Here is a 27578-nt window from a genome sequence, read left to right on the forward strand (position 1 = left end):
GAGGCCCGTTCCGTGCCCCCGCAAGGGGGTACGACGACCCTCCTTCCGAAGCTGATAAGTCAATTTACGAATTGGTTCTAATTTTATATCATTATTATTATATTAATTTATTTACGATATTAATTTATTTAATATTAGTATTTTACCAATTTACTAATTTCACAATTGGTTCAAACCTATCTATCGCCTAAAATTACTTATTTCTTAAGTCGTAGACGTTAAATAAATATTAAACGGTAACAGTAAAAATATAAAAATCAAAAGTAAACAAGGTAACTCTCTGGCTTGTTAATACGTTAAAAACACTTAGGTATTCAGTTTGTTTTACATTACTTTGTTTTTTTTTATATTTATTCGCTATCTCTAGTTATATGTGTATATAACTTTAACCTATAATTGATTAAGATTATCGGGGTTTCCCGAGCGCTATGACATGTCCTTCGTCAAACGGAGCTTGTGGAGAGTACTTAACAGCACGCAACGGCTTGGCTCTTTCCCCGGCGTTTCTGAAGTCCATGGACGACGGTAACCACTCACCATCCGGTGGGCCATATGCTCGTCTGCCTACAAGGGCAATAAAAAAATAAGATTCAACATATACTTTTTATACGAAAGTTTTTTACCGCCTACGCACTATGGACCTACTTGGATTTCTAGCCTCATTTGTGGCCTCCGCCTCCACTTTCCCAGTGAAGATACGTTATATAGCATGCTATGTTTTATTCATAGATAAGTAGAATCCACCTAATATGGACTTATTTTCGACAGCGAATTTCGGTCGACGAGTACGGAAATGGTAAAATAAAAAAACGTTTTAACTACATAAACTATCAAGCATTTATTTTAAAAGTATTAAATATCGAGCATCTCTTCCATGCGAATAGAATATGGGACATCATGAACCGAGGTCCAGTTCACTGTATTTGATCGACTGACGACATCATCCACCATCTGATCCCGAAATTCTTGCCAACGACGGTCTTCCACGAACTGCTTGAAGAGATCCTTCTTCGTAGGTATCTGACATAAAATGAATAAGTTTCTTTTTTAAATTTAGAAAGCCTAGACTATTGACATTTGAAGCTTCTAGATTATTATTACCTTTTGTATTAAATATATTAACTATGGGTATACCTAAGTTACACTGTATTTATTAGTTACAAGTCTAGATTCTAGGACGATACGTTATGTATATTGGAGAAAAATTACTGTAATCTAATACCCAATCGTGTAGACCGAATGGTAAACAGTCGACGTCGCCCAAAACACGTCATTACGGATCCTCCCGATCCATTAATGGTACTTTTAGGTACCACAAGCACCGGTTACTGTCCTCGTCGAACCCGTCGCTTACGACGAAGGGCTCGACGAGCGAATTAACCCATAGACACAGACCACTGAGTTTCTCGCCGGCTCTTCTCAGTGGGTCGCGTTTCCGATCCGGTGATAGATTGTGCGAAGCACTGCTCTTGCTAGGGTCAGTGTTAGCATCACTCCGGTTTGAGCCCCGTGAGCTCACCTACTACTTAAGGTTACGCTGAAATAGCCTCTCAAGGCTATCAGCTTAGGTAGGGAAAAAAAACTGAAATCGATCTTAAGCAAAATATCTGTTGTGTGATTTTGTACTACAAATTGTGTGAATAGTTGAATGAATCGACATCTTACTTTTTTATCCAAATAATGCTGAATTCTTGTCCATATATTGGCAGTGTTACGTTGTAAGAGCCATATCTTGGGTAGCAGCATACAATCCACTGGCGTTAGTGCTACAATGCGTCGATCACGCATATTTTCACCAAATCCGAAACTTGAACCAGGGTTAAATATGCAGACCTTGATTAAAATATTTAAATGAAAAATTCTAATTTAAGCCTTTAAGTCAATACTTTACGGTATTAATTCTGACTGAATTTATACAATTAAAACCAAAATTTAAATCAACCAAACCTGCATGAAATATGTTCGAAGATTTTGCGGCAATGGCTCCACGATCGCTTCCGGAATTACACTCATTCTATAATCATTACATTTTATTTTGAATATACATAAATACTACCAACTTTTTCAATATAGCGTTAAAATCATTGCGAGTGCCGAACATTTTGAAGAATCAGAAGAAGTTTTTTTGAATCATATTTCTGTATTCCTTCAAGCTATCCCGAATAGAGTACAAATGGAATAACTTTGACTAAACTGCAGAACAAAAGTCAATAATTTCGGTGAATTTTATTTAAGTATAAAGACTATGGCTCTCACTATACATACATGTGTATTGTTTTTGCTTTAGTTTTCTGATAAAAGGCGTTTGAAAAAGTGCAATTTTCATAATTTCTTAGGTACATGGGTGATGCAACGCACGACACTACAGGCATCATAACGTGAATTCTGCTAACGTGAAAAAATAAACTCGAAGTCCCAGTACAATCACATTATGACTGCCCTAACCCTCAAACATTGCTATTTGCTGCTTCGTGGTAGAAATAGGGAAGACGGCGATACATACGCATATTAGATTTCCAAAATCATTTAGTACACACTATTGTTCCTTCTCCGTGGAATTCGTCAATCTTAAGCACATGCTAAGTACCAACGTATTTCCCTTGGAATAAATGATACCTGCCGGCGGGTTTTGAACATCTGCATAGTTCACATCCCTTAAACGCTTGAATATACAGAGCGTCTTATTCTTTAGTCCAACACGACTTGAATCGACGACGACTTATTTCCTTAATATTTATCTTTTGTATCACTAATAATTCACAACATAGAGTCGCGATGTATAAACTAATGTTGTTTTATGTAAAAAAAATATTAATGTTGTTTCAGTATGGAGGCAGGAAACAGGGGGAAAAATAAGTTTGTATGAACCAAACCCAAACCGGACTTCTTTTTGAATAAAAATTAATTGGACTAAGAAAAAAATCAAAAAATCACCTGTGAGAGTTACGACCTTGTTCGGTAGGATCCAATAAAACTCGGTTTTCTTGTGTAGACGGTACGGCCGCGGTGGATGCACTCAGCTCTATGATTTCGGGACCATCGACAGAGATCTGAACGCTCTCCCCTTTATTACCCTCCGAATGTTTGCTTTGCTTCGACAAACTGGAATTTTTTAGTATACTCTCTGTCCTTTTCCGTTCTATGCTTTTTCTTTGACTCGTTGACTCCACCGAATCACGACTTTCTCTGCGGTTATTGTAGGCTCCAAAATACTTTGTGTCCAAATCTTGTTCGCTCTCGTCTGGCGGTATCTTATAAATGAATACAATAATTTAAAAAGTCAAATAATATTTTAACTAATACAATCGATGGGTTATGAATATTTTGTGATATTGAACTTAGTACAGTATCTGTATATTTTGGTTTAGATATCAATTATATTAAAAAAGTATATTATGTAATTCGCGGCAACTTAAATTATTTTAACCTTTTACTTTAACATTGTATGAAGTGCCTACGCAAAACTTTTATCATTATTATTTAGTTTTCACTACATATGTACTTACATAATTTTCAAATGTTCGTGGAAGATCTGGCGAGAAACTCAATGGACTGTGTCTATGGGTTATTTCACTCGTCGAGCCCTTCGTCGCAAGCGACGGGTTCGACGAAGACGGTGACCGTTGCTTACCTGTACCTAAAAGCACCGTTAATGGATATTATGTGCGTATGTACTCCTTCAATAATAAAATATTTTAAACAAAAGTTTCATAAAACTTAATATACATTTTCAAGCAAAATAAATTTATTTCAAATGCGTTAATGACATTTGATGATTTTTTTTGTACTATAAATGCCTCTGAAAAACTTTTCGGAGTTTTTAGCTTTTGTCAAGTATTTGGCTGACACCCCCATAGCGTGTGTATCAGAAGTTTAAACGGCTTACCCCATAAACTGATACATACATATGGATCATAAAGACTGTAAAAATCACGTCCAAGACGCGTAGTCACGACCACTTGGATGGATTCGATCATCTGACACCGGCCGGATAGAACGAAATATACAAAATTGGCGACACCCACGCCGTCTCCAAGTAAAGTCTCGTTCTGTTCGTAGGATTTCATCTTTGCCACAATACAACCTTCGCGACGGGCGACCTTTAAAGGCAAAATAATAAATTATAGAAACGATTTTATACGCTACCTAAATGAGATTTGAAAAAGAATAAAAGTCTTTTGTTCATTTTTTTATTCAGGCATGTTTTAAGTGATACCGTGATCAAGTCAAAAATGTGTGCTAGTATAAAACATGATGTATTTATATAAAGATCGATTAATCTATGAACAACTGAACTTGCGGTGAAAATTTTGACCACCGTTAAGTAATGCATATTATCCAAGCCTCGGAATGAACTCTCCTCTGATCTGATCTCAATGTCGGAATAAAAATGTTGCTTGATTTACATTACAATCTCAAAAACAGTCTGATAACAACTATTCGGGCATTAAAAACAGTAACGTAATTTCCAATCGTTTTGTGATCGAAATGCTGGACTGAACAGAAACATCGATCATAATGGTTCAACACTGTAAAACATTCTTATGCAAGAACTAAAATATGTAGTTTCATTTTTGTTATTCCAAAGAATCATGGACTAGAACAATCGTAAAATATACATTACCTACCAATAATGATAATTATGATATTATAATATAATCTCTTTTGGAGATAAAAAAAAATCAAACACATCTAAATAGAAACGTTAAAATTAAACGGAAAACAACAGCTCTTTAAACAGATAGCCGCATGTTACCTCATCGAGGCCATCAAAATAAGTAAACGCAGACATTGCACGTTTGACTTCGTCCCACTGTTTTTGCACGGAAGCTTGCAATACATTCTTAAAATCTTCTTTCATTAATGCCAACAGTTCACAGTGACCTAGCGAAAATTTAGAGAAGAATATCGTACAAAGGGTATATCTTATGGTTGCTATACAACGTTTTATCGATAGCTAGGTATAGTAATCGGCAAACTTCTTGAGCAAATGACCTTGACTGCGCAGAACCGAATTTTAGATCACTTTGGTGGTGAGGGTGAGGCGCGACGGCAGGGGAAATCGTATCGAGCGCGTTATTGGTAGATCAGTCGAACCTTGCGTCCCGCACCGCGCCCTCATTCCGCTTGCTCCCAAAAGTACGCTTGCGTACAGTGGAAAGTCTATCGTTATTAATCGTTAAGTTATTTGTTATAATTGCTTGTGGACTTTGTTGCCATTGCTATTTGTTGAGTGTTTGTTGATTTTTTATAAAACATACACTATGCCGTGACAAACTGGTGTAGTACTTAAAAGAAAGGGTAGAAAATTTGTGTACGACGTATATTGCTTCATTATAAAACAGGGGAAGTATGATATGGAAAAATTAAAATAGACTTCGGAAGCAACAAAAACATCAGTGAGTACTGTTAGGTGCATTATTAACGAAGCTAAAGGCTCTGGCTTGCTCGCCGTGTTTCGGACTCCGGGTAAGAAAAGATCAGGGAAGAAGAAAGTTACCGGAATGGATAGTTTCGTTCAATCTGTAATAAAAAGATGTAATCATAATAACTACATAACAAGCAGCGAAACTCCGTACCGTAGAAAGGCTTCGAAAAATTTAAAGAAGATATAAATAATGACGAATTATGAAAGAGCTAGGCTTCAGATGGAAAAAAAGAACAGAAAATAATCGGAAGCTGGTAAATGAAAAAAGTAACATTCGATTACTACGAATCGAATATCTTCAAAAAATAATTAATTATAGACAAAAAAGAAGACCGAATCGACCGAGTTGTAAACTACGCCGATGAGCCCTATGTCGACTCATCACGATGATAGCGACTCGGGTGATGAAAACAGTGATGATGATGATGGTCAAGATTATGATAACGAAAAAAAAATTACAAATACCAGCTTCGCTTTAACTGAACCAAGACCTGGCAACAGCTCTAGTTTTGACTTAATAGAAGGAATATCTATTTTACCCCAAGATTAAATTATTACAATTACTAACCTATATGTTTTGTTGATGTTCTAATAAATACATAAATAAATACATATGTTGATTTTAATAATTTAATAGCATTATGACGCAGAGTAAGTAATGTTTTTGCACGTGAGTGTACCATGCGCAAACTTACCCCCACTACGTCAACAAATGCTCAAGAAGTTTGCCGGTTATTATACGTTACTTAAACAATTACAAACAAAATTAAAACAACGTCTAACCGACAGTAGTAACGGTCGCCGTTCTTGGTATACCGTGAAGTAAGGACACTTCACCGAACAAATCGCCCGATTGCATTACCCCTATTTCGATCGACACATACTGTTGTAGAAGTTCGTCGAATACCATCTGAGTTACGGTGACTTCACCGCTAACGATAAAGTACAAGGCGTGGGCATCTTGGTGCTGACGTACGATAGTCCGACACGGGCCGTAGTATTTGAAGTACGTCACTGCCGCTAATTTCTTCTTTACGTGCTGTTCGGTTTAATAAAAATGAACGTCATTTCTTTTTTTAAGTAGGTAGACAATGAGTTTTTGAAAGAATTATTTAATTTTAATACTCTAACTTGTCTCATTTGTGTACTAAATAAATACATCTCAAGAGAACATCATATTTTTACTTCAGTTAGAAAATTCAACGACCAGCTTAAATGTAAAAAACTTCAACATACAACTAATTGATTTTTCTTTCTTACATTAGGATAACGCTTAAAACATTTCAAGCCGCCAATAATTCGATATATGTATTTTTTCTCCTGTTCTGTTCGTTCGTTGGCGGGTTTGTTTAACAACGCTTTATCCTAGAAAAAAGGCGAGTTTATAAGTCTCGAGGTAATCTAATCTTGTCACTATTGTGAGCCAGACAGACATAGCCCACGGAAAAATGTATACATTCGAATGATTGTAATCCGAATGCGAAGATGTGACGATAGTCGTGCGAAAGACGTAGTTTAACGTTCGTTCTAAGATCTCACTATCTTCATTGGCTGTAATCCGGTCACCGACCACGTTGAACCCGTCGCGTCGCTTACGACGAAGGGCTCGACGATTGAATTAACCCATAGACACAGCCCACTGAGTTTCTCGCCGGATCTTCTCAGTGGGTTGCGTTTCCGATCCGGTGGCAGATTCTGCGAAGCACTGATCTTGCTAGGGCCAGTGTTAGCAACACTCCCGGTTTGAGCCCTGTGAGCTCACCTACACGTCAAGGAGAAGCTGAAATAGCCTCTCAAGGCTATCAGCATAGGTAGGAAAAAAGGCTCTAGAAATTTTATGATAATTTATCTATGAAGCACTGCTCTTGCTAGGGCTAGTGTTAGCAACGTCACCAGGTTAGAGCCCCGTGAGCTCACCAGTCACTCGTTCGGTGAATCTAGTATGAACCCTCGAGGTCACTAGAATAGGTAGGAAACAAAAATATTATATATATTATTTATATACAAGTCTAACATTAATCGACAACAATTGTTTTTTCTTTGGCTTCCCACGCATGGCTTGCTGGACTCTTCGCTTTACATTTTCTAAGCCTTCATAATTTTCTGAGTCTTCAATCAGCCAGTGAGCGTTTGCCATCACTAAACGTCCAAGAGCGCGAAAAAGACATTTTGCGCGAAACTTTTTTTTCATTAGTTGCTCAGGATCCTAAAATTTTAAATAGGTACGTCAAATCAACTCGTAATTTTAAGTCACACTTACTTGTAAAAACTGTAGCTAAACAACAAGATACACTACATAATTACGTTCATACATAGTACGATGATGTTTTTTTTTCAGGTAAAATCAGGATTAAGCCCGGAGTTTGCCGAACGCATTCTCTAAGCGAGGCTTTAAAAGAGTAAATAAAAGTTTAAGCTAACTAATTATAAGTCATAATATCGAATGTTGAACATATTTCGAAGAATAACAAGAGATCGATTCATACCAGTTCTTTTTTGGCTCCACCACCACGCCCGGTCATAGTGAACGTTTATTTTTGTGTCGATTTATGAAAACAAATTTAATCTGAAGTAAAATGATTAAATTGATTCAAACTCAATATATGAAATACATATATTAATAACCATTACCTACATACATATTTACATATTTTATTAACACCAAATGCTTACATACCTAACCAAAAAAATGACAGATTTTGTTGTGAAGCTCTAATAATATTTAAACCTTTTTTTTAGTTCTGCTTCAAAAAGTTTTCACTACAAATTCAAGAAGTAGAGACTACTAGAATAAAAGTAGTGTCAAACGTAGTTATTATTAATTTACTTTATAAGACTATTAGAATTGAACAAATGTTCATTTTATAAAATTAAATTTTGTTCATTATAAAACATAGGTACTTGTGAAAGGTTATGTGCATATCAACGCCAGTAATTCAACGTTTTTTGACTATTATTATTTTTTATTGCTCTTGTAGGCAGGCGAGCATACGGCCCACCTGATGGTGAATGGTTACCGTCACTCACGGACGTCATTAATGCCAGGAGCAGAGCCAACCTGCTGCCTACCGTTGGACTTTATTAGTTGTTCTGTGATCTTCTTTCATTATTCTCAGTAAAAAAGGCTTGAAGTTCTAATTAAATAGGAATACCAAAGTATTTCGCACAGCATGGCTTTTCATGTTCGTGGAAACACAGGACAGGACAGCACTAAAAAACAAAGCACTTTTCACAAAAGAAAACAAGTCTAAAGAGCATTCCTGTGCATACACATATCATACAGTCACTACATGTTAAATCTACATCTCGAGTTCATCCAATGATATTTTCACTTAATTTCTATTGATATTAAACAAGAATACAGTTTGGACGTTATGCGCGCAAATCCGTTTGCCAATTCAAAAGAATAAAATAAAAATGCTCTATGGTGTGAAACTTGAAATCCGTTTTTTTTAAAATGCTTTTTCGATAATTCACATCAAAATATGGTAGGTACTTTATGTTTGAAGATTTTGAAGGTAATTGATGTGGTGATATTCACGCTGTAAAGCCTTGTTCGGACTAGGCGAGTATTTTAGTCGAGTACCGAGCTATTTAGTAGCTAAATGTGTCTGAACACCAAAAATTTAGTCGAGTAAGTTAGTAAATAATTTAGTCAAGTCAATCCATTCTGTTCTATTTTTTCGGGCGAGTAGCGCCTCCCACCACGCGACCTTATTCACTGGCTCACTGACTAAACAAGTCCGAACCTGTTGATTAGTCGAGTTCATTAGTGGCACTTCTCAAATAAGTATCTTTGCGCTGAATTTGATAGTGTATTTTCGTTAACAGAAAATTCCCACAACTTTCGGACAATCTCAAACTATCGAAGTATTCTTTGGTATCTCTTCCAATGCTAATTCCTTCAGAAGACATTTAGTAGCTCCTAGTTTATCGCTTCTATCGATCCATTTTCGTTCTCATAACTTTTTTTTCTTAATCAAAGAAATTTCCTCATCCACCTCTTCTAAAATGCCATTACGATTAGTTTAATCAGTTTATTCACTCTATTGCGTTGCAGCCTGTTCATCTTGCAAAACACCACTCACTTGTGTACTCTACTGGACCGTAATGCGAACGAGTTCTGTGCAGTAGCGAGTAGTTTAGACACTAAATTACTCGGTGCTCGACTAAAATAATCGCCTAGTCTGAACAAGGCTTTACTGCTGTCATCTAACCACTAATAATATTTGGACATTATTTTTTTCGCAACGATTACTGCCAATAAATGAAATTTTATAACTTCAGCCGCAGCCATAAAAAATTTGGTTGTTTCGCTCACGTTTGTCTATCCGATGGATGAATCAATGGAAAAACTGCAAATGAAATAGTCGATAATTTACATAGGTACTGATCGAAAACTTTTAGTTGCCTGACATCTCTTAAAATGATTAGACAAATTTTGACAACGGGTAGATTGACAGTTGCTGAACCAACGATAGATTCAAAGATTTAGGCACCGTACAGTTTCAGAAAGAGTGTATATTAAATTTATTTGTATTTTGATTAACATATCGATCCAAATATAAACTATTTATCCCTAATTAACTGTTAACTATATTTACACAATGGTAAGTAGTATTTTTTCCAAAGACGAATTTGCTGGTCCTTTTTTTGTTAATTCTTAGGTTTGTTCGAGTCATAAACGCGATTAAACGTTACTGTACTACTTAATTTTTCATTTATTTGGAATAACAAGTTTCAGACATTTTGAGAACTATTTTACTTATACGGGATATCGTTATTAGACGTAAATAAAATCCAAAGCTAAGAAATTTCAATACCTCATAAGAGACCCTAATATTAAAATATTATTCTTTTAATTTCAATTTCCAATACCAATTCCTTCTAGTTCTAATATCATCCCTAATATTTTGCTTTGTTTTGAACCAATCACTATGTTTTTGCAAAGTCATAATAATGATATATGCCAATTTTTCAGAGTTTCGGACTACCACCCCTTAAAGTAAAGCCAGAACATGATGACAATGGTGTCAAGATTCAAGAAAATACTTTTGGTATCCGTGACCCCATGATTGCCGGTTTAGGTGCCACAAGACCTAAACTAGGTTTTGTACATCCACTAGAAGCATCTGAGAAAAATGTATGTTATATATTTATGTATGTTATGTAAAAATGTGTCTATTGGGGAAAAGAAACATATAATATGTTTCTTTTCCAATTTAAGTTTTTGCATTACATGCTTCTGTCTATTAATTTTTCAACTAGTACAGCAATTTAATACAGTTATTGGCATAACTTCTATATTGCAGAATATTCTAAAGTACAATCTCAAACAGTTTTTTATTTAAAAAAAATGGATCCAATCAATGCCTTAGGCATTGATTATGTCAATGTCACAGGTTAAGGTGAGAAGGGCTTTGGGTATCAGACTTCAGGCATTACCGTAATAACTATGTCTAATTTCACACACAACAATTTACTATATAACTACTTTTACAAATGCTCAGATGGTGCAGAGAAACAAACACAAGCACAAGTAGATAGTTGCGAAGCAAAAGGTAAAAGAAAGTCTAGGCACAGAAGAATCTATAAGTTGTATACATTAAACATTGACAAGAACTTTAACGGTAGTAACAAGTGTATGCATGTTAAAGTGTTGTGATTTCTGCAGACGATCGGAGCAAGAATCTGCAGCAGTGCACCTAGCGCTGTTCACTCACACTTGCAATCTGAGCAATTATGTGTGTAAGTCCGCACACTGAGTATCTGCTGGCCAACTTAAATACAAATTAAATATACGAAAGGACCAGTGCTTGATTAACTCAGAAATGAATATTCTTCCCCATTTATGCTAGGTTACTTAGAACATTATTTCCTTCTGGCTTTTAGGCAGATCACGAAAAATTACACCGTGAATGTAAATAAGACTTAATTTGAGAAACATATTTGAATTTCAGTACCATTTAAATGAAGAGAAACTGAATCTAGCGATGCTGCGCAATGTCCAAGGTCTACATGCGCCAATGAAAATTACAATGGAGAGGAAGTTTGCGAGTAAGGTATGAATACTGAGGAAGCTATTTAAAATATAACTTACTGGTGGTAACATGTAGTGTGGCAGCAAGGGAAGATGCCATGATCCTGACTGTTTCTGCTGCAAAGTAGTCTTACTTTCTAATTTCAAACCTAGACACATCCTTATGGATGCATCAGATCCAATAACTCTTGCATTAGACACCTTCAGCTCTGACACTACGAACAGGCTTAGGGACCCCGGTAACCATACTCGCTTTGGCAAAGAATTAGACATTGCGATACCGATCAGGTAGTAGATTCATTCGGAAAGCAGCTGCTCTTGAGTTGTTAGGTCTTCTTTGGAGGCGCTCAGGCAGCTGTTAGCCAATTCCACCCTTCTTGGATAAGCCTTTGCTCGCCAACCTGTCCTGGTGAAACTGGAAAGGCCTCTGGGGATGGCCCAAATGCCTAATTAGGTAGGTAAGGTAATTCTTCAAGCATAAAAAACTGATTTGAAGAGTGGAATAGACATTGTTCAATATAAAATAAGATTTTAACCTCAGGTCTATGTAGTGATAATAATGTTATGGTGTTTGCTAATCATTTAATATATGTAAGCTCTTTCACCCATCAAATGCGAATAAAAAATTAAATCACTGTTCAAATTAATGTATACTAAATTCAAATGCAAAATAAAATTTTAACTTTCAGGACTTTTCTATTGAACCAAATGTATGGATGTACTTATAACTCACAAAAAATAATTACTTAAATGTCATGTACATATTACTTAACGGCATCATCATATATTTATATTTTTTATGATATGATTTGAGATACCAGTGGTTCTTGTATGATAATTGATATTAGTGTTCAACCCCAGCTATTTATTCAGTTGGGCCACCATCATTGCTACCATATTTTCCTGCCTCGCTCACCCTAATTCCTCGCTAACTAACCAGTACTAACCATAGAGTGAGCAGAGTGACAAATAGAGCAATCTGACATTATCACTAAAAGAATTTGTTTTTATTCAATGCAACAGAGATGTGGCATCATATGTACTATAGTACCTTCATGTACTTGTATACATAATAACTTCACCTCACCTCAATGCTTTCTGAGCAGCACTGACATAAGCTGTTTCTAGGACTATGGACTTATGGATACTCATTAATTACCAGTGCTTGGTAGCCTAGCACTGATGATCTACATTAACAGCAAAAAATTAGTCCACAGCTTAAAAACTGAATTTATATAAAATCAGAAACAGAAGAATTGATAAAATTAGAGTAAAATGAAGCCATAAATGTGTTTTTAAGAAATTGTCTATTGCAGGTTGGACGTCTACCCTTTCTGCCCAGTTCTAATCTCCAACATGATGTTTTAACTGGCAGATACATAGATATTGGTTTTGAAGACATTCTCAACACACGTGATCTATGTGAAACTGCCGGTCAGCCACACGCTGTCATAGAGAGATCACTTGGACTTCTTTAACTTTGCGCATCTTGTAAATCTTATTTGTAATAAATAATAAAATGAAATGTTTTTAATATAATGGGATGTATAATCTCTGAAATCCATTTAAAATGTGTAGCTGTAAAATACTACTCAATGCAAGTAGTATAAAATTTGCAATTCATATTAAAAGGTATTTGAAATAAAAATAATGGTTACCGTTTGTTCCATGTGGCATAAAAATTATATTGTAGTGTTACATCTATCGGGCTAATTATATTCAGTATTATTTGTATATTTTAATACATTTTTTAATTGCCACTAGGTAGACTATATGAATGATCCCACATCGCGTCTGATGGTGAATAGGCATAGTCGTTACCACGCAGATACGTAGCGGGAAGAATCCTCTGACCTATCATTCAATTTATATCTATACTAATATTATAAAGAGTTTCCTCTTTATAATATTATAAAGAGTTTCCTCTTTATAATATTAGTATATGATTTGTTTGTTTGTTTGTTTCGAATAGGCTCCGAAACTACTGGACCGATTTGAAAAATTCTTTTTCCATTAGAAGCCGACATTGTCCCTGACGAACATAGGCTACTTTTTAAAAAAAAAAAAAATATTTTATTTTTTTGGTTTCATGTGTGTTTTAATGTTTCCGAAGCGAAGCGAGGGCGGGTCGCTAGTATGTTATAACTTGTTAAATGTATTAATGAAGAAATCATACACAATGAAAATTTATTGAATTTTGGTTCATTACAATGCATGAGAAAGGTTAATTCTCGTCAACAATGTCATAGATTCTATATCTGCATATCTTTTTCACTTCATTTAATGCAGTTTGATATTCCTGGAAAGACGAGTTTTTCAATCGGATTTGCAGGCCTTCTAATATTGATGCTACTTTATTCTCCCTTGCACATACAATGAATGGAAATCCAAATTTTTCTTTGTAACTGCAAAATAATAATTAATACATTGAACACGAGTGAGTGGCGATCTTAAAGGGGATGGCCCATTTTAGGCCCAAAGCGGACAATAGATTATAGAAAAAATACTTAGTGCATTAATTTTGTCATAAATAAATATGCATTTACTTTCTTGCAAATAAGCGCCACTATAGTTTACAATAAGTAGTTTAAAAAAAGTAACTCTATTGAAAAAACAAGGATTTTTATTTTTGCGGGAAAAATATTGCCAGCTTCAAATCCTTTTACGTATGAAGTAAATATTTTGAGTATATAAATAAAACATATAAATAAATCATTTTAAGTATTATCATTAATCAAACGATTTTAATGGATTTTATGCACATAAAATAACATCGAAGACATACCCATTGGACTTTAACTTGTAACTATACTTGAGACCTTAGAACTTATATCTCAAGGTGGGTGGCGCATTTACGTTGTAGATGTATGTGGGCTCGAGTAACCACTTAGCAACACCAGGGTGGCTGTGAGTTCGCCCACCCATCTAAACAATAAAAAAAACTTTACTAGTATTGTTATTTAAATATGTGCAACTAAAACAAAAACATAAAAAATAATGTGTACTCGTAAAAAAAAGATTAAGATATAAATCAATTATCGGTTATTTAAAAAAATAATCGATATATGAATTTCATGTAATTATTTTTCTTTATACTGACAACACTGAATTTAATCTGACTGACTGACACTTCGCTTGCTGCTGGTGTTGTGCTTGCGTACAAAATGGATGTGTTTTGATTTTTCTTCAATTTATTTTACTTTTATCAATAACGTTTCATACTACGACTAAAAAACATTGTGTGAATTGTGGTTTTACCCTGACCGAGATTTAAAACCGTGTATATGCTCTCCTTTGCTATTTTTAGATGATACTAATTGTGTATGAAGATGAAGAAAATATAGATATTTAAAGAATTAAGTGTGTTTTTATACCCTATTGGATAAAAATACATTAGGAACATCTTAAACATTAAGAAAAGAAAAGTTCTTGAAGTATCTCACAATCCGACACTTATTTATATAGAAAATTAACCTCAAAACGAGTTTTTATTTTTATTATATTTTTTATAATAGTGGCGTCAATTTCAATATATTTTTTAGATATCCAATACATTTAAGAATTTGAATCAGTACATTTTTATAGTAATATTTGATGTCCATTTTGGGCCTAGCACACTATGGAGAGTGGGCAATCCCCTTTATGTAATTACTAGCTGACCCGGCAAACGTTTTGCCATGTATGATTTGAAGAGAATTTCTAGGGTAGAAAAAAAAATGTCTTATTGTAAATCTGTAAGGATGTGGTAAATGAGTGAAAGAGGCATGTAGCACTGTGAATGATGAGGGAATATAATCATAAGAAACTAAAAATTTGTCCAAGAAATAAAAAATAAATGTTAGGGGTAGACAACCCTTATCACTTAGGGGTATGAAAAATAAATGGTAGCCGATTCTCAGACCTACTGAACATGTATATAACATTTTATAAAAATCGGTCAAACCGTTTCAACATTGTGACATGAGAATTTTATTTAAAAGATCTATAGTGGTGACAATAAACAGACGCTAAAGCTGATCAACCTCCAGTACATAAACTGCACAGTACGCCAATGTGTAATTATTATGATCTGATATAACATGAATTTATGTACATTATTATAAATTTAATGATCCCTTAGTGTCGAACGTTCAACTTTATAAAATTATCTTAACGGCCCGCTTTCCGTGATAAAATAGTGTAAAGCGCCATCTATTAACATTTTTGTAAAATATGTTTAAGTAGAGCTATACACGTATTTTAAATGCTTATGGAAGTCTACAGATGTCACTAGTACAAATAGCTCATATTAGAAGTATGCTTTGACAGTATCGAGTTAAATGTTAAGTGTATTACTGTCTATGGTATCGAGCACAGGTATGATCATGGTTGGACGTGAGTTTTAATTACATACATACACCATAACAATGTAACAATATTTTTTGGCATTGCTGAAGTCCATGGGCGTCGATAACAACTCGCCATCAGGTGGGCCGTATGTTTGTCTGCCTACAAGGGAATAAAAGAAAAAAAATTCAATGGTGCTGAAGATTATCCGTCTTGGAACGAATCCTTAATGCGGCTTGAGGTTTAGTAGTGGAGATTGTCAGCGTTATGCTTCCTCTCCTCTCCTCCATGTGTCTCTCTCTCTCTCTCGCTCTCTCCTCTCTCTCTCTCTCTCTCCTCTCTCTCTCTCTCTCTCTCTCTCTCGCTCTCTCCTTCTCTCTCTCCTTCTCGAGTTGCGTGTGCATGCGTATATCGACCCGAACTCAAAAGCCTCCTTGCCACCAGAGATCCCCCTCTATCCCCAAAAAAGTACTTAGCATTTCTAGATTTCTGGCATAATACCATTAACGTAGGCACTTTAGGGTTAAATTTAATATTTAATTTACTTGTTGGTCCCTTTTTGTTTGTCTGTCGAGCGCCAACAAAAACCTAATGATTCCATGAAGCTTTTTGTGATTAAATAAAAGCAGGATATCAACTGCATTGGAGTACACCTTTTACATAAGGTTGAAATATCTGCCATACCTTCTACCACAGTGACACCACACCACAGTCTACCACAGACTCGTGTCTCTTCGGCGATCGGACACGTGGGCATAAATTTGGTGATGGATTTGACTTTCCGCTTAATAATTAACCCCAGCCCCAACACGTGGAGTGATAATCGCATGAGCCTCCGCACCCATAAAATCTATATATAAAGTACTTTACTATCTCTCTCTCTAGCAGAAATTAAATCCGAACAGTGACAGAAACCCCAGTCACCTTTTAAAAATTAGGAACTTGTTCCATTGAACTGCCCTCCTTGTTGATTTTCTTATTACTTTTGTTCGTAAACGAAAGTAATCACCGTCGCTTATGGAAATCAGCAATACCAGGGGCACAGCCAAGCCGCGGCCTGTCTTGTAGCCATTTAAAAGCGTAGTCATATGATATTACTCATATTCAATTTTGAAGTCGTCGTGGCCTAAAGGATAAAACGTCTGGTGCATTCGTATCAAGCGATGCAACGGTGTTCGAATCCCGCAGGCGGTTACTAATTTTTCTAATGAAATACGTACTTAACAAATGTTAACGATTGACTTCCACGGTGAAGGAATAACATCGTATAATAAAAATCAAACCCGCTAATTTGCGTAATTACTGGTGGTAGGACCTCTTCTGAGTCCGCAAGGTTAGGTACCACCACCCTGCCTATTTCTGCCGTGAAGCTGTAATGCGTTTCGGTTTGAAGGGTGGGGCAGCCGTTGTAACTATACTGAGACCTTAGAACTTATATCTCAAGGTGGGTGGCGCATTTACCTTGTAGATGTCTTATGTGCTCCAGTAACCCCTTAACACCAGGTGGGCGGGCTGTGTGCTATCCATCTAAGCAATAAAAAATCCCTTTGGACCAAAGCAACACTCGCAGAGGACCGCCCGCATTCTACCGCGTCCTCACAAGTGCAACCTATTCTGAGCAAAGTCATACGGGTACAGAAAGCTCCAAAAATTTGGGACATTCCTCGAATTTTCTTCGAGGAATGTCCCAAATTGTCTTTCGGTTCACCCAGTTTATCTTACAGGCCCTCTCACCACGACAAAGAAGATAAACGATTGGGTGCTTAAGACACAACACACACACACACACACACAATAATTTGTGTAAATAGGTACCTTTCATTATAATGGTTTATCAAACTTTTCTGTTCTGAATTCAATTGATTTAAACCAGCAGAATTCTGCTCTTTTGTAGATTCTGGCGTTAACTCTCCCATTTGTGAAATCTTTCCGGCTAAATCTGGATGAAATTTGAATACCTTGTTCTTTTCTGTAAGCATTTACAAATAATTATTGTCGAACATTTTGTTTTCGCATTTCATTTCTTAACAACAAGTTGCAAAAACCACATTTCGAGATAATAAAATTATATCTACTAGTCTGGCTACTGTGATAAAAAAAAAAACATTAATCCACAAATTAATAATCAAAATGACACAACAGCAGTGTTGAATACGAATTGTTTAAAACTTTCAAGTCCAGTTACCTTTTATACATTGTTATATTTTATACATACGATGTTCACATTTAATGAGTTCCCAGTGGAAAATCGTGGTAAGAGCCAATTGAATAATAATATTTAGAAGGCATTACTTTTAAACATAGCGTCGAGATATATTTCACATAAAAATATTACCTACCAATAGAACATTTTACCATCAAACTATTCACTGTATAAATTTGAAATAATTGAAAATAACATAATACTTAGTTCATGAATTCCAAACTGACCTGCCGTACTCAGCTCTTCCAAATAATTATCAAAAGCAGCACATAATTCTGTTGAATTATTAAATGGTCGTTTCTTCCCTACTTCTATCGCAGCTGCGGGATATAATTCAATTACGTTTCTAAACACATACTCAAAACGTTCGTCACTAAGAGCATTTACTTGTGAGATGTTAAGTAAAAACGACATTGTATATGTAAGTAAAAACGACATTGTATATGTTGTATAATAAACGAAACTGACACAAATACATCAAGTGAACTTGTTAGAACTCCTTTATCGGTACTTCGTTATCATGAATTCTCTTTGTCACATTCATTAAGTTCAACTAACGACGAACTTTATATCTTATCGAGCTCTAAGAACTAATTATAAACTAAAAAGTCAAAGAACTAATTATAAACGAAACTTTTTGTAGCTCGTTTTTATTTGTAAATGTTCGTGTATATGATGTGGCAGTGTGATGTCAACCCGGAGAGCAGTAGGGTAACGGCTTTATCTATCAATAGTAATGAAAGCCATACGCCGTACCTGCGTACTGCGAACTCCATCTGGCATTGGTAAGGCGAATTGTAAGACCGCATAGGTAGATACCACCATCTTGCCATACCATGAACCAGCTTCAAACTGGATGTCGTCATTACGCCGTGATGTCTATTGGCTCCAGGAACCATTTAATATCTGGTGGGACGTAAGCTCTTTCACATAAAAATATTCTTCCTGCACGTCTGATGGGAAACGAAGCATTTATTTCTCCATACCTGATATACATAATTCTATGGGAGTCGGCTCTCCTATTCCGAACGCGTTACATACCTATATCCAACTTAATCCTCATTTGTCATAACTGTTTGCCCTCTTAGTAATATTAGGCCACTAGGATCAAATATCACCTGAGTTGTTAGGTCTCCTTCGGAGGCGCTCGGGCAGCTGTTAGCAAATGATACCCCTCCTTGCTGAGCCTTTGCTCGCCCACCTGTCCTGGTGAAACTGGACATGCCCCCGGGCCACCAGTAATCCTTCAATCCTAAAAAAACAAATATCTCCACGTCGAGATATCACCTCATTGTCTTTTTATCCGTTTTTATTGGAGGTACTAATTCAGGTGGTTGGCCTATCATGATAAATGCCATAGCATTACAGTATACCAAATATTTTACTGGAGGAAGGACGTCTCGTCAGCAGCCCGGGCTCCACCACACTGCCTATTTCTGCTGTAAAGCAGCAATGCGTTACGGTTTGAAGGGTGAGGCCGCCTTTGCACTACAGAACTAAGACTTAGAAGTAAAGTCTCAAGAGGGGTGGCGACATTTACGTTTTTTGATTACTATGTGATCCAGTTACCACTTAAAACCAGGTGGGTAATAAAAAAATATCAAAGAATATCTGTATTAGACATATTTTATTGTTTAAAATAATTAGCACCTACACGCATTACACAGGAAAACGCACAACAGTTGGGCTTATCGCTAAAACTATTTTATTCTTCTTTTTTTCATGACTTACTTAAATTGCAAATTTTATTTTAGTATATTCATTTCGCAAACATTACTAATTCGAACAAAAATTAATATAACTCAATGTATTACGTGTCTCTCTTACATGCTACCAATCACAGTCAAGACTGTGACCGGGAATCCAGCATTATTCAAAAATTAAAGTCATAGATAAACGAGGCGATAAAAACAGTGGCGGATACATAACTAATATTTCATCCTCTTCTTTTTTTTATTAAAAGTATTGGCTCCAACACCTTAGGCACTGATTTTGCCAATGTCACAGTATGCACAAAAATGACCGGTGCTTAGAGAAAAGAAAAACTAAATACAAATAAATTTGATCAGTTTTTCTATGCGCGAATCTGTGATTTTAAAAACAGCACATCCTCTTCTAATGTTAGCGGTAGTATTCGCGGCTGGCAGAAATATTCCCCAGACAGGGACGACTTTACAATTTATATCTCCGATAAAATTCATCACAGATTATACCTATCTATTATACCTACCTATAACCTAGATTAGTTGATTACAAAAAAAAACCTTTTTGTTATACTTAAAATAATTGAAAATTTTCCAATCAAAGTAGTGATAAACATAGTTGAGGTGCTTTATTTTGATAATTGTACACTTGAGACAGCGTACACAATTTCCTTTCTTACAAAAAAAAAAAACAAAAACAAAATAACAACATCACCTTGTTGTTACCTCCTATCAATCCAAAACCTAAAATGTTAAATTCGGCTAAAGGACTCACGCGCCTCCTGACGCACAGCAGCACTAAATTTCGAGGTAAAGAGAAACAAAAGCGACGTTTATGTGTCAGTTGTATCGAGCTGGCGTCGTCGAGAGGTGAATAAATCAGCGGGAAGCGTTGAGGCGGAATGTCGCAAACGAGGCCTTAGGGAGGGCTGGCGGGTTGCCGCAACTCGCGACAAATTGCCACGGGGGAGATGTGTCGCCTCGCACAAATATCGCGCCATGGTTAGGGTCGCTAAATCTCGGCAGTTATAAAAAGAAAATCTCACTTATTTTTGTTTTATCAAAAATGGAACAGGAAACAAAAGCTATTTTGACAATACCCGTCTTCAATAATATAAAGTTAAACTAGTAGACAGTCAAAATAGTAAGCCAGTTAGAACACCTAGTCATTTATACCCCAAAGCGGTTGGCACTAAAATTCAATAAAGTCGTCTATTCGCGAATAAAGATAACTATTTAGTTATTAAGCAATTTTAGATGCAAATAATACTTCATAGTTTCCGTGATCATGGACTATGAAAACGCTTCTTCCTTACTAGTACCTAGGGTTGGCACAATTCAAATCGGTAGAAAAGATTGGAAAATCGGGTAGGAATTAAAAAAAAGGTTCAGACAAAAAACAAGATCATGATATTGTTATGATATTGCAGACGGAAGGTGGAGAACCATAGTAGGTGGTCGCAAGTCGTATCAAATCAGAAATGACTAAACTGACCGTTATTATTTAAAACCCTTTGTTTTTTATTACAGACTAGCGACCCGCCCTCGCTTCGCTTCGGAAATATTAAAACACACATGAAACCAAAAAATAAAAATAAAAAAAAATAAAAAAAAGTAGCCTATGTTCATCAGGGACAATGTCGGCTTCTAATGGAAAAAGAATTTTTCAAATCGGTCCAGTAGTTTCGGAGTCTATTCGAAACAAACAAACAAACAAATCTTTCCTCTTTATAATATTAGTATAGATATAGACTACCTAAATACTTCCCAACTGACTTATTCAAGACATCGTTATAATGGCAGTTTTGCCAAGCCGTAAGTCTTAGACACTATAGTAAATTGTAATATTCCATCAATATGTCGGATAGAAAATAAGAAAGGATTTAGGTACAATAATAATCCTGAATATCTAAACTTAGTCAGTATAATTTACAGACTAAGTACTACTTAATAACCAGACCTAGAATACCTCTGATTTAAAAATGACATCATTATCTTTTATTAATAAACACCTAAAAGTCTGCTTAATTTACAATATGCAAGTTTCGACAACAATAATTAGCAGTAGTTTTTTAGCAAATTCAAATGGAAATTTTATTAAGAGTCTAGCTTGATTTGGTGCCTCGTAACATGAACATGTTGTTAGCAATCTTCAACAAAAAAAAAAAAAAAACAAATCTCCAAATGCGTAATTGTGATGGTCACACTACAATCATACATTTAGATGCGAATCGTTTTAATACCAATTTGAAATTTGATGTGGCTGCTGTATGTTTAATTTATGTTTTCGTGCATTGCGGATTGCTATTATCTCGTTTTTTATTATTAGTAGTTATTGTTTTTATACATCAACCAGTTCTACGACTCGGGTAATCAAAGGTTAACTTTTAAAGTTGAGCGAATACTTCCTAACTATTGATACTTGTTTATGATTTAATTAAAAACGTGTTATCTATCTTCATATTTATAGGCACACAATCAGATTTTTGCTTACAGTTTTTCATTACTTTCACCTGTATCTGGCCACCTTTATTAATTTAGTATTTGTAGTAATTTTCACTAACCTTAAAACGTCCGATTAATTTACATTTACGAAAAACTTACACACATGTCAAGGTCCAATAATAATACAATGATTTAAAGATTTAACATAACAGCATGACCAGCGTAATAAAAAAAAAAAAAAAAAATTTTTAAGAAATCATTTGCTTTAGTTTTGCTATTTACGGGTCTTATTCGTATGTCTATTTTTAAAAGTCATAGTTGGGTGAACGCTGTCTTAAAGATGTTAGTGTTTAACAAAGGCCTCCTTCAAGGATTTCCACACCAACCAGTCCTGCCCTGTTCTCATCAAGCGTATTCCTGCTACCTTCACCAAGTCGTCAAGCCACATTGTCGGGGGCATACCCACAGGTTTGCCAGTAGTCGCCAGTAGTAGCAATGTGGGCACACATGCCAACTGCCATATCGAAACTCTTCAATGTCTTGTGTTGGATAACGGTGTTCACATTGTGTATCACAAGCTTCGGTAACCCTAATACTAGATGGGCCATAAGCAAAAAAATACCACTATAAGTAGGCCTTAGAAGTAGAAATGTATATTTTTTTCTAGAGCATCGTAAAGGGAGCACACAACTTTACAGACCAACAAAAAATTCAAAATACCCACCACAACAACAAATAAAAATATTACCGTTAATATGCAATAACATTAAGTGAAAAGTTGCGTTTAATTAATGACCGCTGTGGAGGCGCAGCTTTTTACCAAACAAAGCATTACGAGAGTGACACTCTGGAGAAATCAAAATGCGTTGCTTGAAAATGATATGAAAACAATAAACATAAAAGCACTGGAATGCACGACGCGTGTGATTGCTGTGAATTAATTAAAAGTGGTTTTCATTAGGTCCATAAATGGGCGTCGCGCGCTTTTAGTCCAGACAGCCGCGCGGCCATGTTGGATGGCACAGTGCGGCGTCAGGGCGGGGCCACAGATAACAAAGCTCGGCGCGTACTCATGCCGCTGCGGTGCATGCCAAACGACCGGTCGCGCCGCGCCGGTTTCGTGCCTAGCCAATGCCGATACCACAGATGGCTTTTTTGTGTTCGAAAAAAAAAAGTTAAGCCGATAAAGCATTCTTTAGAAATATCCTTTGCATCAAGACGGCACCTACGATTATCTGTATGTAAATAAACAAAAATGGCTTTTAAGTTCTCTCGTTGTTAAATAGAACCTTGTGCCCTTTCTATGTATCTCTTTTCAAACAGTATTTTTTTTTTCGATTTAGCCATAATACCACATTCCAACTATAATACTACTTTTTGTGGTTTGCCTGCAATAACTTAAAGGTTTAGTCTATTTTTTTCCCTACCTATGCTGATAGCCTTGAGCGGATATTTTAGCTTCACCCTAACTTGTGTAGGTGAGCTCACGGGTCTCAAACCGGAGTGTTGCTAACACTGACCCAGACCCAGCAAGAGTAGTGCTTCGCAGAATCTACCACCGGATCGGAAACGCGACCCACTGAGAAGATCCGGCGAGAAACTCAGTGGGCTGTGTCTATGGGTTAATTCGCTCGTCGAGCCCTTCGTCGCAAGCGACGGGTTCGACGAGGACGGTGACCGGTGCTTGTGGTGCCTAAAAGCACCGTTAATGGATCGGGAGGATCCGTAATGACGTGCTTTGGGCGACGTCGACTGTTTACCATTCGGTCTACAGGATCGGGTATGTAGTTTCCAGCGGCCACGACAAGAGGGTTCTCATGTCGTGCCGCCTTCTCGAAATGGCGCAATGATGCCGACTGTAGATACTTACTGACAGAGTCGAGCTCCAGGTCATCGTGGAGATCCACGTTCCTCAGGAACCATGGTGCTCCGACGGCTATCCTGCAGAATTGGGATTGAATAACCTGAAGGGGCTTCAAGTTGGTGCGGGCCGCGTGAGCGAACACTACGCTTGCATACGTCATGACGGGGCGTATGCAAGTTTTGTAGAGAGTTACCTTATTACAGAGGGACAGTTTGCTTCGCTTGCAAAGCATAGGATACAGACGTCCTAATATGAAGGCGGCACGGTCGCGTACCGTTTTAATGTGGGGACGGAATGTCATCCCTCTGTCGAGGGTGACGCCTAGGTATTTGACCTGCGGGGCCCACGGTATGGGCTGGCCAAAGAGAGTGACGGGGCCAACGGCGGAGGTGTTAACGCGCCTATTAGGGAGTGGCATGCTCGAAGTGGTATTCGGAGAGCGACCCCTTTTGAAGAGCACCGCTGTACTTTTCGCCACTTCCGGAACCACTGTCCCATGGCGGCTACTGCGATCTGGAGTCGCTGATGAAGCAACGACATCTTCCTACACGAGTAGTAGATAGCCGTGTCATCGGCGAAGAGCGCTAGATGGTTCAAGATGTGGTAGTATAGGATTTACGCTATAGCGTCTATTTCTAACTTCTTAGCACTGGATCTACCGTAAACTCTTCTGTGCATCTATAATAATACAAATGAAATCCGTCCGAAAATATCATTGAATAATCTAAATAATAAGAAGGTAATTTGTGTTCATGAAATTCATAGATATTGCATAATACTTGTTTCAAAGTAAAGACATTTTATACTTTCACTGAAAATGGTAGACCAAACTCGTTTTTGATTTGAATTTATCGTATATATTTTTTTGCTTGTGACTTTGTTGGGTGTTTGCTCGTATTCTACGTGTTTGTGTTACTTTTATCAGATTGATTACATACTTTGTATTAATTTTGTGGAAATTGCGGGAAAGATTTCTGATTTGGTACCACAAGCATAACTCAGGTGGCTCGCGGGCTTTTTTAGAAATGTTTGTGTATTAGATATAATTGTAGTATTTCTTCTTCTTATCAGCCCACAGACGTCCACTGCTGGACATAGGTCTCCCCCAAGCCTCGCCACAAATGTAGTATTTAGCGATAGTCAAATAATAAGTTGTAATATTCATTATAATTAAATGTATTGTTAAATATACAAATAATATGTAACATAAAACAGTTCAATTGTAGATTAAATCAAAGAAAACCTTTTCATTTCTTGTTTGCTTTAACTAAATAATTTTATTTAGAGACAACAAACGCTGTTTTACGAAAAACGTCACTTACTGGATCTTACGCTATTCACGGGCATTTAAATTCCTTATCTGTTTATAGGGACGCAGGTTCCACTATAAAACCCTTTTACGTAACACGTGATGCTACACTGAGTGATTTACGATGACAATCGCGACCATAATACAACCCAAGTTTACTTTAGACAATCCCAGCGAACGATGCACAATAGTCCGGGGTTAATTTATTTCCGAGGCACAGCCAACTAGGAAACTTTATCTCTTTGTTGAGTCGTTTTAGCTCAGATAAAATGATAATGTGTTCCTTTATGTAAGTAATCGTAAAATTGAACACTCGGTTGGCGTCATGGGGTTATATTACGCGTAAATCTACGAAGGGTTGGAATGTACGTACATTTTCAATTAGTTTTATCTAGATTAAGCAACGAGACGTTTATCGTGTTGGATATCTTGACTGAACAATAAATACGTGTATTATCAAAAATATATGCGCATTCATGAACAAAACAATACATAGATTAATAAACTGATAACAAACACTATGTATTTATCTGAAAGCAGAAAGTTATATGTTTTTTGTTTAAAAATGCTTCTAGATTATTCCGTGAATTCAATTAGAATAAGAAATACTCATAATGAAAATAACTGAAAAACCTTTAGAATTTATTCGAAACTTCGTTCGTACATTATCTATGTTATTGACAAAGATCATAAAATTAAAAACAATCTAATAAAAGTAATTAGATTTTGTAGACTTAACACAATAAAATACTAATTGAAGAATCATAGATAGTAAGAATTTATTATGTATTTCTCATTTAAATGATAAAATGTCATTACAGGAATATTTCTGTTCGGATGTTCATTTTATAAAAATAGCATTTAGATTTCACAAAAATACACTTACTAATAGCTATGCCGTTCAAAAATTATTTATGTAATAATTTGTAAGCTATAACAGTAATAATGATGTAAATGAGCAAGAGGCATGTAGTGACCTCAGGACCAAAACACATGCGAGGTTCACACGGAGCTGGTGATTTATATCCCACGGAGCGGTTGGCGTGCCGTGACGTGGCGGCGGCGAGGCGCGGCCGGGGCAGGTACGCCGGCCCGCATTTATAGCGGAACTTTAATTTACGACCGCTCTAAATTACGTGGATTTACTGCGCGCCTTTATTGGCCCTCTACGAACGCGCCCGCCTCACTCCGCCCTTCGCCTCCCCACTTACAATAGCCTCACGAACAACTTCTGCTCAGGAACTGCATCGCTCGAACTGCATAATTTAATGCGCTATCAAACCCGACGGTGAATTCGCTGGAAATTAATTAAAGAACTACTGCAGATCGCCAGTAACTAAGTCATATTAAAAATCAATCGTAAAATTAATAATGGCTCTGGGTAAAGTACAGGTAACATCTTGATTCGAATTAGACACACTCACGTCATTACGGATCCTCCCGATCCATTAACGGTGCTTTTAGGTACCACAAGCACTGGTCACCGTCCTCGTCGAACCCGTCGCTTGCGACGAAAGGCTCGATGAACGAATTAACCCATAGACACAGCCCACTGAGTTTCTCGCCGGATCTTCTCAGTGGGTCTCGTTTCCGATCCGGTGGTAGATTCTGCGAAGCACTGCTCTTGCTAGGGTCAGTGTTAGAATCACTCCGGTTTGAGCCCCGTGAGCTCACCTACTAGTAAAGGTTACGCTGAAATAGCCTCTCAAAGCTATCAGCTTAGGTAGAAAAAAAAAAGACACACTAAATATTTTACCCTATTATGAGACATCATTAAGTGAGTCAGCACTCATTTTGGTACGTAAACGCATGAGAATATTACTATCCCATGCTTGGAATTTATCAAGTAATTGTGAAAAGCTCTCTCCATCCCTGCGCAGGCGCAAGGCCACGTCATATCCGGCGTTATCTCCCAGAGAAAGCGGATGCTCGCCGTCGGCAACTTCAAAAGGCACGGATCCTTTGTTGGTGTATTTACATAATTGTTCTTGCAAAACTATTTTTATATTGTTTTCGATCCCAAATTACGTAACTGTAATAGAACCGGTTTTATTTTGAAATTCAATACGCTTAGGAAATAAAGCTCGGCCAAAATCTTTCGTTCGCATTATATGTACTCACTAGAAGACAAAAACGGATTTTTAATTTAAAGGCTCAGTTACAATGGAAAAAAAGCTAAAGAAAAAACATGCTGCATATGTCCGCCACCAAATTATTTCCCTAATGAGGACTAAGCCACGCATGTTGTGTCCTGAGAAAC

At 36.5% G+C, this 27578-nt stretch overlaps 3 protein-coding genes and 1 long non-coding RNA gene across 6 annotated transcripts in view; 2 read left to right on the forward strand and 2 right to left on the reverse strand.

Moving 5' to 3' along the window:
• Nucleotides 1–812: 812 nt before the first annotated feature.
• Nucleotides 813–8168, reverse strand: LOC101737495 (uncharacterized). Of its 2 annotated transcripts, none has more exons than XM_062671830.1 (11): nucleotides 8106–8168; nucleotides 7915–7994; nucleotides 7443–7634; nucleotides 6689–6793; nucleotides 6212–6467; nucleotides 4757–4884; nucleotides 3906–4100; nucleotides 2935–3251; nucleotides 1948–2014; nucleotides 1666–1833; nucleotides 813–1020 (listed from the first exon to the last, which is right to left on the reverse strand). In XM_062671830.1, exons 2-11 carry the CDS (start codon nucleotides 7948–7950, stop codon nucleotides 853–855), a joined length of 1632 nt encoding a protein of 543 aa, XP_062527814.1. In that variant the 5' UTR covers nucleotides 7951–7994; nucleotides 8106–8168; the 3' UTR covers nucleotides 813–852. The 2 variants fall into 2 exon arrangements, with proteins under 2 accessions (XP_062527814.1, XP_062527815.1); XM_062671831.1 differs by lacking the exon at nucleotides 8106–8168 and adding an exon at nucleotides 8068–8102.
• Nucleotides 8169–9833: 1665 nt separating this feature from the next.
• On the forward strand, nucleotides 9834–13007 carry LOC101737354 (proteasome maturation protein). The gene is made up of 4 exons (XM_004927776.5): nucleotides 9834–10038; nucleotides 10410–10571; nucleotides 11389–11490; nucleotides 12785–13007. The coding sequence occupies exons 1-4, from the start codon at nucleotides 10036–10038 to the stop codon at nucleotides 12944–12946; spliced, it is 429 nt and encodes a 142-aa protein (XP_004927833.1). The 5' UTR covers nucleotides 9834–10035; the 3' UTR covers nucleotides 12947–13007.
• Nucleotides 13008–13641: 634 nt separating this feature from the next.
• LOC101737205 (2-oxo-4-hydroxy-4-carboxy-5-ureidoimidazoline decarboxylase) lies at nucleotides 13642–20152 on the reverse strand. 2 transcript variants are annotated; one of them, XM_004927775.5, is made up of 4 exons: nucleotides 19652–20152; nucleotides 18225–19249; nucleotides 17610–17763; nucleotides 13642–13873 (listed from the first exon to the last, which is right to left on the reverse strand). In XM_004927775.5, the coding sequence occupies exons 2-4, from the start codon at nucleotides 18433–18435 to the stop codon at nucleotides 13693–13695; spliced, it is 546 nt and encodes a 181-aa protein (XP_004927832.3). In that variant the 5' UTR covers nucleotides 18436–19249; nucleotides 19652–20152; the 3' UTR covers nucleotides 13642–13692. The 2 variants fall into 2 exon arrangements, with proteins under 2 accessions (XP_004927832.3, XP_062527816.1); XM_062671832.1 differs by having other exon boundaries at nucleotides 19729–20150.
• The window catches only part of LOC134199985 (uncharacterized), a 49234-nt gene continuing 39435 nt past the window's right edge, over nucleotides 17780–27578 (forward strand). The window contains exon 1 of the long non-coding RNA XR_009974706.1: nucleotides 17780–18047. This is a non-coding gene — a long non-coding RNA (uncharacterized LOC134199985). The remainder of the gene's footprint in view (nucleotides 18048–27578) is intronic.

Source organism: Bombyx mori, chromosome 13 (assembly GCF_030269925.1).
Source record: "Bombyx mori chromosome 13, ASM3026992v2".
In the NCBI taxonomy this organism is placed as follows: Eukaryota; Metazoa; Arthropoda; class Insecta; order Lepidoptera; family Bombycidae; genus Bombyx; species Bombyx mori.

Excerpts from the sequence above, each read along its gene's own strand:
- LOC101737495 (XM_062671830.1), bottom strand. The coding sequence starts at position 7,950 with ATGACCGGGCGTGGTGGTGGAGCCAAAAAAGAACTG. Across the intron at positions 2,015-2,934 it reads CAAGGTCGTAACTCTCACAG|AATGAGTGTAATTCCGGAAG; the intron begins GTGATTTTTTGA and ends TAATGATTATAG. Across the intron at positions 1,021-1,665 it reads AGCATTATTTGGATAAAAAA|ATACCTACGAAGAAGGATCT; the intron begins GTAAGATGTCGA and ends ATTTTATGTCAG.
- LOC101737354 (XM_004927776.5), top strand. Across the intron at positions 10,572-11,388 it reads TAGAAGCATCTGAGAAAAAT|TACCATTTAAATGAAGAGAA; the intron begins GTATGTTATATA and ends TTTGAATTTCAG. Across the intron at positions 11,491-12,784 it reads AGAGGAAGTTTGCGAGTAAG|GTTGGACGTCTACCCTTTCT; the intron begins GTATGAATACTG and ends TGTCTATTGCAG.
- LOC101737205 (XM_004927775.5), bottom strand. The coding sequence starts at position 18,435 with ATGTCGTTTTTACTTACATATACAATGTCGTTTTTACTTAACATCTCA. Across the intron at positions 17,764-18,224 it reads GGAAGAGCTGAGTACGGCAG|AAAAGAACAAGGTATTCAAA; the intron begins GTCAGTTTGGAA and ends AAATGCTTACAG. Across the intron at positions 13,874-17,609 it reads ATAAACCATTATAATGAAAG|TTACAAAGAAAAATTTGGAT; the intron begins GTACCTATTTAC and ends ATTATTTTGCAG.